Source organism: Mycetomoellerius zeteki, unplaced genomic scaffold (genome assembly GCF_001594055.1).
Source record: "Mycetomoellerius zeteki isolate Tzet28-1 unplaced genomic scaffold, Tzet1.0 scaffold108, whole genome shotgun sequence".
NCBI lineage: Eukaryota > Metazoa > Arthropoda > Insecta > Hymenoptera > Formicidae > Mycetomoellerius > Mycetomoellerius zeteki.
The window spans coordinates 1,019,360-1,040,615 of NW_017255996.1; the positions used below are offsets into that span (position 1 = coordinate 1,019,360).

General features: G+C 38.1%; 1 protein-coding gene across 1 annotated transcript in view; it reads right to left on the bottom strand.

Moving 5' to 3' along the window:
- The window catches only part of Sox102F (transcription factor Sox102F), a 189,019-nt gene that overhangs the window by 118,304 nt on the left and 49,459 nt on the right, over window positions 1-21,256 (bottom strand). Inside the window, exon 3 of the mRNA XM_018452120.1 lies at window positions 7,468-7,562. Within this exon, the coding sequence (XP_018307622.1) occupies window positions 7,468-7,562 (95 nt within the window). The remainder of the gene's footprint in view (window positions 1-7,467; window positions 7,563-21,256) is intronic.

Sequence of the window (21,256 nt, forward strand, 5' to 3'; positions counted from 1 at the left end):
ACGGCACCGAGAGAGAGAGAGGGTAACATAAGCCGCATCAATTTTGCAATTGGAGAATTTTATGTTCGCGCGGGCTTCATATATTATGGATGAGCTTTCGCCGCGACGTCTATCCACCGCGCCTCGACCGACCGTTTGGTTCTTGGGCTTGTGTCTTTTCTTTTTTTATCTACTCTCGTGGACCTTGTCGAATTGGGGACCAATAGTTTTGTCTCTGCAGCTCGTTTGCTGAATATTTGATACTAGTGAGAATCAAGCTCCACAGTGAATATTGCATATACCTCACGAAATATGATCGCTTCTTATAAATTATAAATTAAGACCTAATATATGTATGTATAATTAAGGATCTAACCCAAAGCAATACAAAGTCCAAAATTGTGACATACTAGTAAGTCGTCTTTTAGACGCAAAAAACGTTTTATGACCCGATTTTAGATACTTTTTGTTATCTGAGAGTATATTAATTGTAAAAATGACAGATAGATAAAAAAAATCGAACAAAAGAAGAAAGAGTATATGTTGCATATATGTATAATATTATCTTTCATAAATAATTAATCATCATTATAATTATTAATATGTTACTAGTAAATGATCGGTGTTTCTCAGCAATATTTATCAAACGACATATAGGTACGTTGAGAAATTGCGTTTTCAATTTAAAGGTAAAACATAATATGTTTTTACTTATTATCATTTCAGTAATATGCTGATATGTATAGCTTTTATATCGTCTACTTTTTTTACAATATCATAGTAAATTAGTACGAATAATTTATTAAGTATAGTTTAAGTAAAATACGTTTGTATAACAAAAAACAGAGAGAAAAGAGATCTATTTAAAAAATCTTAGAAACCATCTATAAACGTGATTATTTACGCTTGATGGAGTTGATATATGAAATTCTACAAATAGGAATTTCTTTTTTGCGAAGTCGATTTTTAAAAAGTGGTTTGTATAGTTGTCTAACCGGTTTATGATCACCGAACGACAGGCCAACGTTCGAATCATTATTAAACCTAAAATAATTATAATATTATCGTCATTATACATAAATAATAAAACAAAAAAAATATGTTTTGCAGAAAAAATTGGCCATTACGTGAAATCAACTTTTTAATGATGTATCTCGATTGTGATGTATGTTCGATGTTTACAAATTACGTAACGCAAGATAAAAAATGATTTTATAAAAAACATACTCTAAGATCGAATTATTATAAATGTTTCACCAAATTAAAAATAATTTCGTTCTATGTAATTTGCCTCATACTACATTCACGGAAAAGCTGACTCTGTATTTTAATTCTTACAAATGTAATCTTATAGAGCGCAAGATACCTTCCTTTTCCGACTGAAATTAAGGAAACAAATATCACAGAAGCGCCGGAAGATAAAAGGAAAAGTAATACGGTGCAATTCGAAAGATAAAGTCGGTAATGCTTTTGGCTTTCGCGCAAACATCGTTTTAATCCCCATTTCAACAAAGTCCCACGCAGAAAGGACTTGGAAGTTATATCCCTGCAAAGAGAAACAGCGCGAAAGAGGCGTCGGGAAGGGAGAGTAGCGGGTTGAATCGAGGCGAGTAATCAGGGAGACATTATTTTCCCTTTGAGACCTCCCGTGTTTTATTACGAAGGAAAACGTATAATCTGCTTGTGCAATTCGGCCGACCGAGCTCGTCCCTGTTTCGTCTTTAGTTCGTCGATCATTCGCAATTGACGTGCTCGATGGAATTCGGCGCCACGCTCGAATACTGGTCGAGGGGTGCGCCGATCTTTAGTTTTCCTTTGAATTTATCGACAAGTTCAACGAAAGAACGATGAAAAGATTTCGACGCAAAAATACTGAAGCGAGAAAATGGGAAATATTGCTCGCTCGACCTCATTGCGATGGCGTAAAATAAATTCGTGCATTTCAATTTAATATTGATAATAGCAAAATTTTTACTAGTTATGTGATAATTGCTGCTTTGTGAATCACCATAATCCGTTGGTGCGAACGTCAGTCACGAGCTTTGAGTCGAATCAAGCTGTATCTCCCGAGATCCCTGTCGCGACTACTACGACGTGGAATTTTTATTCTCCGGGCGTTCCATTATACACGCCGAAAAAATACTGCCCCTTCGTTCTTTCTTTCGCGGCCTCGCTCATCGCCCAGAGAATAACATTCGCACTTTACGATTATGCTTGCCTACTTTTTTTTTTTTTGTCAAGGAGGCTGGCTCTCTCAGCGTCAACAGCAGATTCACGATCGACTGTTCCACTCACACAGGCTCCGATTAAAAGTCGACAACGGCCACTATGGGTCACACACTGAATGGTCGGCGAGTTCCGCATAAATCGAGAATTAAATAGACAAGCTTCCCAGGATCTGCATAATCTCGCGAGAGTATGTTAATCCTTGGGCGGTGTATTCTAAATAACCTAATACTATTCGATGCTAGTCTTTCTTTCATTATATCCCAACAGATATGTTTGAAATTGTTTCGACAAAAACTATAAATATAAATAAATGTTATGTAAATTTGGAATAAATATGGATATTATGAGATATGCTATTTTATATAATTTACATATTTTCTTCATTTAGCTGAGAATAATAATTTTACGTGCGATAACACGATTTTTTAAAGGAATAAATTATCGAGTATAATGAGTACAAAAAGACATCGCATACATCGCAACAACAGCGTGACGCGATGTTATTTCTACTCGGATTCATATTTTGCTTGATATTTTTGAAACACCATTTGTGTCACTTTAACGACCATACGGTGACCGGATGTCGTAATGACGTACCGACAAAAGCGCGCGTTTCAACTTCTTTTTCTTTCTTTCTTTCTTTCTTCTCCGTAAGTCGGCTCGCTTGCCTCTGTGTAGCTTTATCCACAGTATATACTCTTAATGCATTCTTTGCATATTTTCAATTCGCTTTTGTTATTCTGGCTCGCTGTCTGCAGCCAATTGAGATTTTCAAACGCACAAGATTGTATCGTGTGTCATCGAGGTGTGATATTCTTAAAGCATTTGTCGTTGCCAAAAATTTGAGTTATCGATAATAATGCATGATGGCGACTGATGTTAGTGTCTCCGAACGCGAAGGTGACACGATACTTTTTTTGTACTCGAAAAAATAAAAATGTGATGAAAATCGCACGTCGTTCCATTTTGGTTCTGTAGGCACCGTATTTCGCAAACATATACAGTCGCATATTTTGTCGCGTTCCTCTCTCTAGATTCTTTTTTTCTCCAAAGATAAGATGGACGGATTCTATGCATCTGCTTTTCTCTCTCTCTCTCCTTTGATTTTTCGCTTTCTCACGTAAAGCGACTTTAATAATCCCTTCAAGAAAGAGCGCCAGAATTATGACTAACAAATGTAAAAAAAAATATCATTTTTTGTTATGCTTTACGAGCATATCGAGATGACTTCTTTGTGATGCTGTCGCGCCCAGATTGCTCCCAATTTAACCGCGGCTGAACCTGTTTTTTTTATTTGCTTCTTTCGAAGAAACAAATTTAGCGGAAGCACCGGGATTTGCTTCGTCGAACGTTGCGACGTGCAATCGCGAATCATCATTGTGCTATTTGCACAAAGGAGTGATAAGATTAAGCGGCTCTCTTTCCCATCGTCGAAAATCTCGAACTAAGACCGTATAACATTTTATCGTTGCCTTGGAAGATACGCTGATACTACAGGTTTATTGACAAGTGCGAGATGGAATAACGATACCGGCGTACTCGTAGCTACGCGCTATTTACTTAGCGTTTTGCTGTTGGTAGCGGCATGTCAATATCGCGCCGAACTCGACATCCGTATTCGGGAACGGAAACCGATGTTTGAGAAATCTCATTACGCGAATTCGCTTTACATCATTATGCCAAAAATTGTCGAGATTTAGGAAAACGGAAATAGTATTGATATCATAACGTCTCTAAATTTAAATCAGATATTTCTCATAACGATTTCATACAACGAACACGGACAAGCAGAATACGAATCCGTTTCTACCAATGTACTTTAATTTTAATCTCGATTCAATTAACTCTTCATCTTTTTCTAGATCTAATGTCCATTTCCACCAATGTGAATTAACTTTAATCTTCGTTTCAACTTGCTCTTCATTTTTTTTTAATTTTTAGAACTATATAGAAAGAAATAAAGAGTTAGTTGAACCAAGATTAAAATTAAATTACGTTAGTAGAAACGGGCATAAGAATTAGAAAAAGATGAAGAGTAAGTTGAACCGAGATTAAAGATAATCTGCATCGATAAAAACAAGCATAAATCGTCTTCCGCGTGCAATGGAACGAGGACCGTCGACAATTTTTTTAGTTATCCGCAAAATGACAGCCATTCGGCAGGTATCCATCAGCAATCGTTCAATAAATCGAACCGTGCCCGCGAATTTCCCGTTTTCGCAATGGACGGTAATTCAATTCCGTTTACGCAATTTCGCGCGTTCGCGAGTGGCGGAGCGATCGACGACTCAACGGGTGTCCCGATCGTTTCCCGTCGTTTTCAGTATTTCCTTGACGGTGCGCAAATCGTAACTCGTTCACCACCTACGAGAGATCGGTGGAACGTTTCCTCTCACCGTAGCGGCTGCCGTATACCGCGACTCGCACGGCCCCGTGGCGATTCGCTGCGCTTGTAAATTGATCGTGGCTGTGCACACTGCAACTGAAAGTGATCTGCTCGTTAAGTACCGCGGGGTCCCCGCGAGAAAGACGGCGTCTGGAAAGTAAGGGAGGGAGGGGGGAGGACAGCGAGATCGCGATCGAGAAAATAACGACGATACCCCCGACATACGCGATTAATGGCGAAAGTCGTGAGCGCGGCCGGGAAGAAGGTTTGCTCTCGCCACACTTCTTGTCTCGAGTCGATCTTACGCGAGCGACGACGGAACTTGGATGTTACGTAAGTTCACAGTAACTCGCTTCCGCTTTGTATATAATATCAACAGAGATTGCCACTGGAAGATTGTAAAGTAAAAGTTCATTTCTCGTAATGTGTTGCGTGATGCATAGAATGTCCGAGCATTATTATTGTTATTATTAATGGACTCTTTGTAATAGATTTTTCATCTGTGAGATTTTGAGGAGAGCATTTTAGCGCAATTTATTAATAATTCTCAAATATTATATGAAACATCTTTGTCGTCGAATGCATAATTGAATGTTTGTACAATAAAATTGTATACATAAAATTTGAGAGTAATTAGGAATTAATTTATCTACTTTCCTTTAAGTTCAATTCGCCATTTAATTTGAGATTTTACAAATATCTAAAAAGATTTCATTAATAAAAATGACAATAATGGCACAATATATAACTAATAACTAGCCAATATAACTAATAACTAGCCAATTAATTTGAGATTTTACAAACATTTAAAAAAATTTCATTAATAAAAATGACAATAATGGCACAATATATAACTAATAACTAGCAATTTAAATAGACCTTGCGGTTTGTTTCGCTAGCTTAGTAAATATATAATGAAACGTTAGTATAATTTTACATACCCAATCGATTCCATTTCTGACGAGAGCTTGAATGTTCGAACGCGCGCAACAAAAACGAGAAATATCCGATTCACAAAGTCATACTGGCTTCACTAAATAGTACTTCCGCTTAGATCGCCATCCTGAAAACGCCCGACGATCATTATTCTCGCAATCATATCCGAATTCAGCGTCGCGCTGGATTTTTCATTCTCGCGGCGGAAGCGCGCGTCCGGTTTTCACGACGACACCCCGTATATCGCCTGGGAAAATAAATCTTGTGGACACTCACCGGGAGGGAGACTGGACACTGGAGGCTGTCACCGGACACGGGTTGCAGCGACTGCAACAGATCGCGTGCGTGAAAGAGAGGACGGCTATCAATGGCTGCATTATACAATACTCGGTGGTGGTATATACGGCAATACGTGTTTGCCGGCGCGAATTGCGCGAGTGTGCGTACGTGCGCTCGCGTGCACCTTGCCCGTATATATATATATATATATGCACACCAAAGACGCGTACGTGTGTGAGCATACATACATATGCGTATATAGATACCACCGAACGGGTCCACACCGAACGGGGCGTGCTGTACACCGCGCGCGGCAGGTATTGCCGGCCAGGAGAGGCTCTCTGGCGCGCATAACCCGTTCACGAGCGAGCGAGAGACGAACGGACGAAACCGTCCATAAACAACGAAGATAGACGATATATGCGTGCCTGTGCTCCACCCTGTTCTTGGGTTTACTTTTCGACGAGTATTTCGCCGATTAGATATCGCTCTTTTGCAAACACTGCGCTACGAGCGCGTTCGATTATTGTACATCTTCCTCTCTCTCTTTCTTTCTCTGGCTCTTCGTGCTCTCCGTTGCTCTCTTCCTCTCTTTCACGCATTTATCACCGCTCGATACCGTCATATATGTGTACTTCGTTTCTGTGCCTTTCCCCCCCTCCCCTTCGTGTTCCCATCTCGAAAACCCCTCTCCCCTTCTCTCTCGTCCATTCTTTTCTACCCTCTCCTTTCATCTTTCATTCTTCGTCCCTCTTTTGATCTCACTCGACCGGATCGACCTGTTCACGTGTACAGCCGCAATAACTATATCCAGCCCGGGTCTTTTTTCGTTAGGCCGTTCTTACGCAGCTTGAAAACGAATTGACTTATTGTAAAACCGTGTCCCGCCGTCCGTAATTGTCCGCGCGTGCCTGTGTGTGAATACTTTTGTCAGATCGAACATCGAGTCAAGTATGTGGCGAGCTTTTTCTCCCCTGTCGTTTATGCTGCCACGTGCGAGACTCTAAGCAAATCCTATTTTTCGTGCTGGCCAGCTTGAGTAATCTCATATTCGTATTGTCAAGCGAACGACTCGGGCGAGGCAATCGATCGCCCGTAAAAGCCAATCTTGAGTTGTACGAGCGAAATATAAATTATTTTGATAGCATATCGCGGTAGTACAGAAGCGAGATATCATAGATTCTTCACCACAATTCCTTTCACGGAACGAAAATGATTGCCTTAACACTTCAATAGTCAGATATTAATATTTTCTGTTAGATAATAAAAACAGGGAGGAGAAATATGAGATAACTAAAAAATATGGTAGATTTTAGAATCCATTTGACAATTGTAACGAGAAATGCGAATTTCTAACGTGAAAAAGTGCTATTATATGATTACCCGTCAACATGATTTCAATTGAAATACGCTTGTATAGTTATGCAGACAACGACTCGATATAATGGATACGTGTTGAACTCGCGAACATGCTATGTAAAGGTGTATCGCTAAGGGAAGCATCGCTGATAAGTCGTATTGGTCTGCAGTCAGACTACAGCGATAGATTTCATAGTAATGTTAAAGGTCTTTATGGGTTCCATTAAGTCACATTGTACACGGGCGAATAGCCGCATCCCGAATGAATAAGCACAATAAGCAGGTGCCGTTGGACTCACCGGCTTCGAATCTCCTTCCAGCTGATCGGGTTTACGGCCGTATCGACCCCGTCCACCGTCGTACAATTACGGCGAACATCAGGAAGCGCACCATCCTGCAGACAAGAAAGAATCTTGGTCAGCTTGACGAATAATGCGAAACGTCATTCCGCACCGTTTAACCTTTGGCAAAGATTCCGTGTAACACATTTAGAATTATATTTCTCTAATGTCCTCACGTATTATCTGTACTTCTATCAATCTCGCGAGTTATTACAATTGATTCTTAAATTCTATTAAAGAGTTTCTGACTCCATCATACGAAATAATTACCGATGTTAAAGAGCAGTGATAATAGAATATCAAATTTGACGACCGTTGTAGAATCGAACTCCGCATCAAAGTCTTAATCATTTGCATCACGTACTTTCTGTGTAAATCATTATAGTTATTGTATTGATTATACGATTTTTAATACACATTATATATACAGGGTGTCCGGTAAAATCTCGTAACAACGCTTAAGGATAGTTTGCTGAGATAGTTTTAAGACGAAAATTCTAATAGCAAAATGTCGAGGCTATAATAGTTTTTTAATTATAAGCATTTAAAATAGCGAATTGTATCGCTTAAAATTCGCTCGTTCAAATGTGATAGAACGCAAAATGCCAACCACACCTAAACGCGCAAACTTTAAATGTTTAAGTTAAGCGATTCACTAACTTTAAATGTTTATAATTAAAAAATTATTATATTGTCGACATTTTAGTATTAGAATTTTCGTCTTAAAATAATTTCAATAATGTACTCTTAAACGTTGTTATGGTCTTTACCGGACTGTATAATATTTGATGGTAATTAGAAGACTCGATATAAGATATATGTACTATTATTAGCCGTAAATCAACGAATTCCGGTTTAATGTTACTATATAATTTGATTGGATCGGTACTGTTCAAAGCAAAGAAGAAAAAATAAATGTTAAAAGCGCATAGGTTGCAAGATAACAATAGATAACAATGCATAAGACGTATATTCTTATGTCACTTAAGTTAATAGAGAGAGGATGCGATAAGATAGAACTATCAACCATCCATCCATTTACACAAAAACTATATAAAAGAATAAATGTAAATAAAGTTCATGATTCAGAGCAAAAGAAAACTAAATAAACTTTAGCGATGATCGATTTTCTTCCGATTTTAAACCATTCCATTACGAGAAGGGAATTAAAAAATAAATAGTCGAAACACTTATTACAATATTTATTTTGAAATTGCGACAATTTGTATTTTCACATAGTAATATTAAACAGTCACAATACTATATAAAGTTTTAAAAATTATAAGATATAACTTTAAATATGAATATATCGAAGCCATTGCGTCATAATAGCCACCATTCAAATAATGAAAAAAAAGAACACATTCCGTTAAATACTATCTAGAATTCGTTTCGTATTGGAGTCGAAAGATTGGCAATTTGCGGTTGGTTACCCATGGTACCCGACAATAAGAGGAGTCACAAAAGATCCTGAGAGAAGACAAAGAACGATGATTCAGAAGTAGAAGGAGAGAAGAACTTGGTAGATGACACGAGATTCCTACGAAGGTAGGTACTATGTCATTGTCTTTTTCTTCTCCATTTTGCTACCCTCCCCTCCCTGTCTCTCTCTTCCTCTATCTTATGTACTTTCTATGGTTTAACGTTTTCGACTTGAAACGCCGACATTCCTGCCGCCGCATGGAATCCGAAGATGTTAAATGAATCGTCCTAAGAAAATATAATGTCCACTAAATTTTTCTTTCTTCCTCTTTTATAATTTATAAACGCATAAAAATCATTTAAACATCTGACAAGTATTTAATGTCATTTCATTAGATATATAGTGTAATTATAATAAAATATAAACAAATGAAATAATATTTTATGAATAGCGATTTATACTTTTTAGTGAAATATCGCTTTAATTCTCTTTATGTTACATGTGTAATAAATTGATGTCAAATCTTTCATCAATCAATTGAGTCAAACGTTTAAGTGGATTTTATACCATTAATGTGTCGAAACCTACACTGAAAAAAATGCATGTAATTTTACATAGAAATTACATGTTCATGACTGGAAAATTGTCTACTACTACCCTACTACTAATTATATTCCAACTTTGCCTATCGAACTAACAATATCTATCTAACAATATCTTTCAAGTTGACAATATATCATTTTATATTTCATAATTTTAAGTTAATTTCACCTAACTTATTTCCACATACCATGGACTTCCAAATAAAATCCGACAATAAGAGGAGTTACAAAAAATTGTAATCTAACCGATGCATAAAACAAGACTGCATTGTACGAGTAGGAATTTAGAAGATTAATGAATTTGTAAGTTTATTGTTCACTGAAGATGGTTCTGTGAGAACCAAAACGTTTGGAAATTGTAATATACAAATATATAATTATTTGAGCACCTACATCATGCTAGGCACTTTACCATTATTTATTATCCTTATTGAAATTGATAATTCGTTGAGCCTTTGGAAAGTTAATCTTTAACTACAAATTATAGTAAAATTTTTCATTTATATTGAATATATATTGTAATTGAGAGAATAATATTTATTCATATTACATCTCATTTAAAAAGCAGATTTCTTACATCGAAAATTAAAAATTTTCGAAATGAATATAAAATTATATTCTGCGCATAAAAGTTCGATAAAAATAATAAAATCATTTCGTCATTCAATCTAGTGAACGGAAGTCGTTAGCTTTTAGGCACTCCTTTCTCGAAAACTGGTAGGATCATATCGTTCCGGAAGATCGCAGGTAGCGCCCCGCTCTATTAATAGACCGGTTGATCAATTCGCAGGCGCGTCGGCGAGGTTTACCTGTGGCACGTGGGCGTTCCTGGGTAGCAAGCAGCCGTAAAGTCGTTAAGTAGCCACTTCGGACTTTAGAATCAGGAGGTGATGGATCATTAGCCCCGAGGATCTTTCCGTAACCTACGGTCTCTGTCGAGCCAATACTGGTTACATGCTTCGACAGGATACCACCGTGAAGCATGTAATCGTTCAGTCGAGTTTCAACCATCCGTGAAGTAAGAATGATGTCCGCGCGATCGTGACGTTGCTAAATCGTAACGCGAATTAATTTTCTTCAAAAATTGAACAAACTGCAATTTTTTTGCAATTACAAAATTACGTAAATACAATACAATTGTAATGTCACTCGATTTTTCCACTTCCATTAAACAATTTCCTTTCTATTATTTTTCTGTATCTTGTCAAAGGAATGTATTGCATGAGGATTAAATTATACAGAAAGATAAAGTAAATGGAAAAACACGTACAATAATTAGCAAATGAGAATACACGATAGGTGATCGTGCCGTGCTAATACGGCGGTTGATAAATTCGGGAGCGTGAAGCGATATAGCCACAGGCACACTACGATTTCTAGGCAGTGAGAAGCCATAAAGACGCTAAACAGCCACTTTCGACCCGGTAAGAAAGTGGTACTAGAGCGTTAGCTTAAGGGTGAGAAGATTGGAGTCAACAGCATACGGAATGCTTCGAGAGAGTACATAAATTTAGCTTGGATTACGCGCAAATGGACGGATAGAGACACGAACGGCACGGAAACTTGTGATGGAAGCATCTAGTAATAATGAGAGTTCGATGTGCCAGGGGAACGTCGTGTGTCCGCCAGATAAATGCCGAGCGCGTTCCAGTTTATTCCTCGCCGTGCCAGAAATGCGCAACAAATCATTGATAGTGGCACACCAAATCGAATCGTCTCTTTATGAGCACGGTCGTTATGAAGCATCAAATGCACATATCGCGATCGAAAGTATCGATCTCGCTTTCGTTTCATGACTATATATTTGTCAATGGCGATTCAAGTCGCCATAGTTTGCAATAGAGATTATTTACCGTGATTTCAGTACCAATGATATTAATATCTTCGAAGTACTCAAGATTGATGTCATTCGATACGGAAACGGAAAGAACAGAATACGACTATATATAATATGAGTTTATGTTACGTAATGTGTTTAAAAAAAGGAATTACATTCGTTTTAAGTGTACACTCATGTCATATTGTTAAGTGGTTACACACTTAAGTGGTATAGAAGTATATGCAGAAAATGTACATAGTAATAAACTATAGAGTAATTAAAACCGGTAATTGAGATAAGCAGAAACTTAATACTGGATTAGATAGTGCGTAGTAAAGTAAGATGTAGAAATCACTCAGCGTTACAGATCAGTCGCAAAGATAGATAGAATAATGCATTTTATAAATAGCGACTTACTAGAGAACGAGAAGGCTGGAGCAAAACAATCAATATGTGCGAATGAATGTATGCTGAATGATCGATCGATATCATATGATATAAGAGCACGTATTCTATATTATGCATAACAAGTAAACAAGTTATATTAAAGCAGACAGCTGTCCAGAAAGGTAAGGTATCGTGGTAATGCATAAGATATGCTAATAACGCGTGGGTATTTTCTGGAATAAGGAAGCATGCAAGATAAAGACATAACGACTTTTGGACACAACAGAAAAACAAGTACATGAAACCGTTATAAAATTGCAATTGGATCCTTTGCCCACGTACAATGAATATATTATTATTTATAACATATTATAAAATACATAAAAAATGTACTATTTTGTAATACATTATTATAACTCAGTGCTATAAAAAAAGTATTGTTACATGCACGCATATATGTATAATTATGTGAATGTAAGAGTGCAATTTATATATGTAATAGTTTAAAATCGTTATGTCTTTTCTAGGGACTAAATTAATATGATATATTCAAGTATACCTTAAAGAATATTATAGAAAGAATTAAAACATAATTCAGAGAAAAGTGCTTGTCAAATCGCTATAAGTAGGCATAAAAATTTAGAATCTGCTATCAAGGTGACATTATGATCTACATTCAAGTTCGATGACAACCACGCTAAAACTGCCAGCGTTTTCGAATAACGGATGGCGTGCCGAAGAATGATCGGAGTATTCGCGGGAATCGGCGCGGAAGAGACACGAATATATGCGATCGGTCAGGTAGTTCAGTGAACGAGCGGTTTGCCGGTTGGAAGGTGAGTCCGAGCTGCTGGAAGGATGCTGGAGAGGCCGAGTGGTGGCGGCACGGCCGGTGTGATCAGGTGGCTCGCAAGGACGCGGCAGGCCGTTCACCCGTTCACCCATTCGCCCCCTTCCACCCCCTCGCCGCCGGCTGTCCCCCTCGTCGCCGATCATTATACGTACATGGCGGTATTCACGTATACACGAACATGTACACACACATACGCGGATGGATTCATCGTCGATCTCTCTCTTCCTCTCTTCTGAGTTGTCGTCCCTCGCCCATTCTCTCCTCCTTCTGTATCTCGATGTTTTACCCTCCTTCCCCGCCGTTCGGTCGTCGCCGCTCTAGATCCGAACGCGAGCGTAGCCTTAACTAAGTTACCGGTATTTGTACTCCGAGAAATCGCCGGTTACTGTATCCCCCGTGTAAACACGATAATTGACCCGTTACACTTTGCACCTCGTGCAAACGAGAATTTATTTCTTTAAGACGATACACACGGTATATGTCTCTCACTTTTTGCATCTTATTTTTATTTTTCATTTTTGTCTCAGTTCTTAGCTCGAGCAATATTATATATACGCACGTAAGTATACTAATAATACCGTGAAAGTACAGTAGAACTCGTGAAACTAGGGGTTTATAGCGTAATTTTGAACAGCATGGAAACGATATTATTACAGCAACATTATTAGCATTTTATGGACGCTACGTTTAAAGAGATCCAAACTATAGATGTAAGATATAAACTAGAAAAGAGCATAACGGGAAAAAAGATTAATAGGTACATGCTGATATCTTGAACAATAATTATGCCACATAGTTCTACTTTAATCATTTAAACAGCGACATAAAAACTCAAAACAACAGACATGCACGCGCGATTAAAACAGGTTTGCCAGGTTTCGGGTTGATTTACCTTCGATTTATTGGCACGGATATTAACGGCGTATCTCGACGTCTGCATAAATCTTGGAATCCGGAAAAGAAATCGATGGCATCAAATCGGGCCAAGATTTCGCCTCGATACGATCATCATTTTTCGTTTTTCAAAATAAAATTAACGCATTATGTTAATACGAGATGTATTGAACGCTGACTAGTACAGAGATTAATATTAATTGAAAATAAAATATTCAAATCCGTATAACAAATCGAACTAACTTGTCCATATTCCTTCCAATTTCTTTTAAAATATTCAATATTCACGTATTAACTTCAGATTACGAAAGATTATTTGAAACGAGAATTCAACCAATGATCATGTTCGCTCTTATCCGATTTATGCATACAAGTGGGATTTATTGTTTCGCTCATCACACCCATAAATATCCGCGTTTCATCGGGACATCACCAATGTGAACAACGTATTATGATCATGAGAGCCCTTTACGACAGGCTAAGCTCGTTAATCGCGCGTTTCCCCCGCGGCTGGTATCAGCACCACCGCGTAAAACAGCCCATCGACGACTTGCGACGTCACGTTCACGTTAACATCGAGCAATGCTTGCGGCAATGACGTCACGGATGAAATAATAGACGGCCTCTCGACCTCTCCTTCTCTGCAATTCTCTCCATCTTCCTCTCTTCAATCGAGAAGTTTCGTACGGTACCTTCAGAAATCGAGAAGAATGAGCGAGCGAGAGAGAAAGAGAGGAGAAGAGAAAGAAAGAGAGAGAAAAGAAGAGATCCGCTCTCCCGCAGGGAACTAATAACCGGGTTTCACAGGCCTGTCTCTGCTACACACGCGCACGTACCCGATCCCACCAGCACAAATCAATAGCGAGGGTCAGGGGGGATGAGGGGGCCCGGGGGCGGCGATGTAACCCGGGACGGGTTTGCGAGGCGCGCCTGTCAATGCAGGTAGCCGAACGACGAGGCGGCAGCGCGATGGCTGTTATTAGCTTTCTTTTCTCGTAATACGCGCCCTGTCAGCGGCAGGAAATAAGAAGTATTCTGGCGCAGTTACTTTGTCAGTCTCTCTCTCTCGGGAAAGCGACAATAATCGCGGGTCCGCACCCTGGTCCCCGTCGCGACCGTATGCGTTCGTCCACTCTCTCTCTTTATCCTTCGATGTCCCGCGACCCCCTTCTTGTTTCTTTCTCTCTATCTAGATGATTCTCAAGAGAAAGAAGGGGTCACGGGAACTGGCTGCCGCGCGCGCGCGTACGCAAGAGCAGAGAAGTCGATTGAACAGAAATTGAATGATTGGAGGCGCGCCTCGAGGGCGCTTGATTGTTCATTCAAACAACAATCGTAATTGCATTACACGTCGCAGCGAAACGAACGGAGATAGAAGGGGGTTACTTGTGAGACACAGACGAGTAGTCAAAACGGTAACCGACGGTCCGATGGATCAATTTGTTAAGATTGAATCTCTAAAGTGCAAGGGATAAAATATTTCATTTGTGTCTCTCTATAATTTATATCTTAAAATTTGTATATATTCCAAATATTACGTAATACCACCAAAATTTTGATAAACACTAATATTTATTTTTTTTTTTTAATAAAATAAAAATTTGTCACACATTTTGCTTATCCAATAAATTCTCTTTTTTTCACTTCGATAAAAGATATACGCATACATGTATAGATATATACAGCTTTATCAAATTCGCGGAATCAGGATTTATTTGTTTCATAGTAAAGCCAATTCTATAAATATTACGACGAATATTGGGGTGGCTTTTGCACGTCGACAAGTGGCCACCACCGGCACACTTTTCGACTCCTCCATTCGATCGCTTTCGACCAGCGGTGCTATGCTAACGTGATTAGCGCCACGAGTTTCTCAAGCACGTTTCGCATCAACGGATTGACGATCGATACCATTTTTTTAGCTGCTACAGGCGACGCGTGCCACGCGCCATCATTAGTCCGTCGAGGACCATTTCGCCGTTGGATGCGACGTTCTTGTTTCCGTTCGACTCTACTTCGCCTCGTTTAATTGTACCGTGACGTTCTGGTCATGCGCGATTTGTTCGAGCACAAGAAAATGCCAGTCTAATAAGTTCATGTTTATTCATACGGCTGATTTTCCGCTATGCACGGATAAACATCTTCATTTATATTTATTATATTAAAAATTATAAAATGTATACTATACATTCATCGCTATTTTTAAACCTACATTTTTCATACTCAGAATTAATTTTTTCTTAGAAAAAAATTGGACTTTTTTTCATATATATATATATATATATATATATAAATAGAACAACCACAAAGGAAATCGAAAGAAGTTACAGCATAATATCCTATTCGATATCTTATTATTCTGCCATTAAAGGCCATTTTTAGACATTGATTATATATGTATTTAAGAAGCAGATAAAAATAAAAATTTATAAATTACACAATTTCGTAATCATTCCGTATAGAAGAAACCTCTTTATTCAAGGTATTGTCGGTGTAGCATCGCATTGAGCTAAGCTCATTGTCAGTTTGCAAATTATGGGGCTAGCTACTTCGCGAGTCTCTCGAAATCGATGTATTGCTCGGCGCGTATATACTTCAAGACTTCTCGAACAAACGCCGTCCGACATAAAGGAGGAGGTGAGGAGGAAACTAATGATTTGCTCAGTTAATATTTGTTCAGCTATATGTTCCTTTTCGAGTCGCTTCCTAAATCGAGGTTGACGCATTGTTACTGCCGTACGTTGTGATTAACATAATGATGCAAACACAATGACATGGCGAGTTTGACGGCCCGGACAGTGTTTGAGCAGGTGAAAATTCCACCATGGCCGCGCGCAGTTGCGTAGGCGCCGATATGCATTGAAAACGCGCAATACTTCTCCACAATCGTGTATATGCGTTCGCGTACGTGTACACGTCGCATGTAAAGAGTAACAATTGTTTTCTAATTCAATTAGTAGAACCTCGCGAATTTCCGTCGCGACCACGAAAGAATGATTCACATATATGCTTTCTTCATTTCTCTTACCGATATTCAGAAGCCTCATGGAAAGAATGGTATTGCTGAAATATCTAGAAATTTAGCTGCAGATCTGAAAATAATTTATGTGAAAGTGAAAATAATTAAACTGGTTATTAAAATGTTAAAATTTTTTGCAACATTTTCACAAGCGTTCTATATAATTATTTGAATGATCCAACAAAATTATTTTCAAATTTGTATTTAATTAAAGAGAATTTTAGATACTTGAATAAAACTGGTTTTTTTCCGTTTTCACTTAACATTCGCTCATTGCTAAATGCACGTAACAGTAGGAGTTATATAAAAATCTTCATCGCCAGAGACGGACGATATAGATTTCAGTTAATGTTAGAAACGATGTGTCTGACCGTTGCGTTGTGTTGACTCAATCAGAGACATAAATTCGTAGGTCGTCATTTGACGGCAAAGGTTTGTGGACTTTGAAGTGCTATTTACGTCACGCGAAGGTATCAATTTAGCCTAACACATGTGCATCTCGTGTCAACAACGCTGGAAACACACTGACCTTACGGTTTCAGTTTTAGAAAATGGCAATGTTCCATGATATATCGATGAAAAAACGATCAGGCCGCTGTTAAGAGTGGCTTTTATCTCCCGCTGAATGCGTCTGCTGTCGAGAAAAATGTATACCGGAGATTTCTCATTTCCAGGTAATTAATTTACAATGAACCGGACGAAAGGGGGAGCTAATCCTTGTTGCGAGGGTTATTTATGGAGTCGAGCCTCCATTGAGATCACCGCTTGCTCCTTACCACAAAGAACAAACGCTCGGCCGAAAAGATGATTCTTTTTTCCGCAACGAAAATCTTGTCAGACAGCACTCAGATTACAGCGAAATGTATCTTTACCATCCTAAAAAGGCTTCGGTTTATATGTTCTAGTAAATAGAAATTCATCATTCATCGAAAAAAGGGGAAGAAATGCATATTATATATATATATATAATTTAAAATACGTATAGATATATAATTCTAACATCTGACTTTAAGTGGTATAAGTGGTGCTTCTTTTACTTAATTGAAAAAAGGAAGTTTACTTCATCTCTTTGAAAAAAAAAAAAAATTAAATTTTAGTTATCGATTTAGAAAAAGTGCTTAAGATGCCAAAATGCCATTCAGAGCCTTTAATTACTTATATGACCCAACAATCGATTGAAAACAAAACGAGGAAAGAAACAAATCGAATTCGAGTTCGGGACAATTCTCGAGGTAGGACATTCTACGGCGGGATGGCAATCAGTCACCGGTTCCGAAACGGGCATACAGACGGCGGCGTACTTAATCGTAAAAAATAATTACGAACAGGCACGGAGGAAAAAGAGTACGAACGGAGAAAAAGCATGCAGTCCGGATGCAGGCCGGAAAATGACAATCACTAGGCGCGGTGCCGTTTCCTCTGTCTGACGTCAATCTAGTCGGTCGAAGGCTTACTGCGTCCCGCGGGGAGCAACAGAGGAACAGGGGTGGATTTGCGACAGGAGGTTAGGGGGGAAGAGAGAGAGAGAGAGAGAGAGAGAGAGAGAGAGAGAGAACGCCTCTGGCGCATTCGCCCTTCGTCAATTTACCGGCCGATCTTCTCTCAGCCGGAGCTGAAATTTCATCGACCTTCGAGTGCAAGAGGGTGTTTCCCTCCCCTTGCCCTCTTACCCCCATTCCATCGGCTCCTCCAACCCCACCTTCGTAACTGCGCTCGTGCTCGCTCTCGTCATTCGATAATCGTCCCGTCGACGGGGCGTCCCGACAGGTGTCCACCAAGGACACCTCGGTCCGATCCCCGAGTATGTCTTCACGCGATGGCGTCGCAGATGACGTAACTCGCATACCAGCGTGACTTCGCGCGTACTTCACATTTACGATGTCCATGGTCTCGCTTACGACGAGATATAAATGTATACTCGCGCTATCTACCAACGAAGGAACGTAAGGTACATGATACTCGAGTTCCACCATCGTGACGTCGTCCAGGGTGGACACGTAATCCTTCTTCTATCTTTGAGAAGAGCAGACGGTGTGGCTGTAATTACGTGTTAAGTCCTTTTTCACGTCCACTCGTTAACTTCGGCAGCCGAGTAGATTAGGTCTCGCTGGAGAATCTCCGTTTTATTTTTAAGTTTTCTTTTTAATACACCATAGAAGCTACGGTAACCAACCATTGCGAGGATAAAATAATTGTGACTTGTTATTAATTTATAAGAGTAAAAGATCATCGTAGTTCCTTCAATCTTAATTTTAAGAACGCTTAAACTATTTTTTTCACTACCATTTTAATATATATATACAGGGTGTTTCCAAATTAAATCGCAAAACTTCGGGAGCGTGTAGAGGAGTAAAAAACTAAGAAAAAAAGTCCTATAGACATATGCTCGTTTTTGCTCCGTTTCAGAGAAATCGAAAAAAAATGTTTACATATATATATATATGAAATATTTAATTATACATTAAAATACGCGATTGAAATATATATATAAGCAGTTATATATTAATAAATTTTACAATATTTATCCTCGTTTAAAATTTGATAAACAAAGATGAAATAATTCCAAAAGTTACGAGTGTGAATCGGACCGCAGCCAACATCGTTTCCAATAGTTATAATTATCTAAATCTTATAATGAAATAAATCCTTTTTTATAATATACAATATAAATATTTATCAGCATTCTTATGCGAATAATTAACATATATTATTATTTTTTAAATTAAAATAACAAATGCAATATTAATTGTGAAAAAGAGAGAGAGAGAGAAATCAGATAGTATATTAAAACTTTTCTTAAAATTCATTAAACGAATACATTTATTTAATGTGATATGATCAGTAGAGTGTGGACAGTTTTATGAATAAAACATTAGTAATATATCAATTTTTATATGTACTGCCAAAAATGTTCCTTAATAGCGTTGATGATAGATGGTCTTTCGCGATAAGTCATTTATAATACATACACATACATATTGCATGTAAATAAATAAGCTTAACTTTTTCTTACGCGAGTATCTATAGATAAAAAATAAAATAAAAAATATTGATATTTTTTTAATTTTTAATTTTTAATTTTTAATTAAATAAAAATAATTTTTTAATTTATATACAGATACATAAATTAAAAAATTATCAATATTTTTTATTTTTAGGCCATATTTTTTATATCGATCATTATTAAGTTATTGGAATTTTTATCGAATTAGCCGTTATTTAAAAAAAATCAAGCACACATAACTGACGAATACCAATTATGACGTATTCTAAACAGAGACAAGATGAAAGAAGTCAGTGAAAAAAACTTTATGCAATATGTGTTTAAGAAAACGACATCTTAGTTAAAATAAAAATGAAATAAAAGCAACCAAGGAATATTATTACAAATTTAAAACATGCTGAAATACATTCAACTGAACGAGACAAACAGTATAAAAAATAGTATAATAATATGAATAGAATAAATTTTATTTTACAAAAAACCATGGATCAATATTTTTGAATTGTGTTATGAAGCAGTTTTTCTCTACACGGACAATTAATTCATTCACATTTCATAACTTTGTTACTTTTCTTTCGCCATTCGGTCGGAAATGCGTCCATACGGATAAAACATCGCGGCAGATGGATAGCGTTTTATACCTTTGAATCAGCTTACTGCACTTATTGTCTATCGCTTTCTCAGTCGAAACAATATCAAAATCGCTGTTGGTCGTACGCTAGTTTCCCGTATAATGAAGGTATTGCCACAACACGTCGTTGGCGTTTAAAAGTCCGGGAGCAGTTCCTTATTAGTTATTAGTATATACGCTCCAGCGAGGGGCAAATGAAATGGTTTACAAACGCTGGAGCAAGAATAGAGACAGAGCCTTGAATGAGGCCTTTGAATTACTGGTGGCCGCTTGTTTTGTATAGACACATAATGTATACGTATTCACGCAAACCCGCTCATTTGTGCGTTGCCTGTGCGCGCGTGTGTATACGATTTCGTTATATACATACATGCGCTGCTTCTCGACAAGTAATATATAAGTATGGCGCTGCGAGCCCGCTTGCGCGAACTTATACATACGGATCCGTGAAGTCCATGCAAAGAGAAGATACGAGAGGTTGGCCATTTTACTACCAGCGCCATCCACCGTTGCAGTCCTTTCGTCGCCCTCACCGCCTTTTTCAACTCCCTCAATCTCTCGCAATCTTCTGAAAAGTCCGCGCCGAGTCGTACGCTCTGTCATCTTTCGAAAGAATAACATCTCTCTCTTTCTTTGAAACATTAGCAATTCTATGATTGCCACCTTTATTTATACATGCCGTTCTTGCCATCAATTCTCCTATCTTCTATTCGCATCTTGCGTGATACACACACATACACACGACATATGGATGCCGAGTTTATAATATACGTAAAGATAAAATACTTCAGAGTTGTTATCTTTCTCTTTATAATTTTTAAATAAGCACTAATGATTAACCTTCTCTTTTAAAGAAATGTCATCAATTGTGTCCTAGGTCTATTTACCACGTAAATTTAAGAGAACCACTCGTTTATTTCTATGTACAAAGTTTAAAGTGCTGAATCTCTGGTCCAAGTAATAATTATGAACCACCCCGTATATTATGTAACGCCCAGGGTGGAAAGAAAGCCCGACATCGCGGGTGGAAAAGCCGCGACGGTGTGGCGGCGGACGTCGCCTTGTTACAAAATACTTTAATTAATGACTCCTCGGAACAAATTTACCTTCATTAT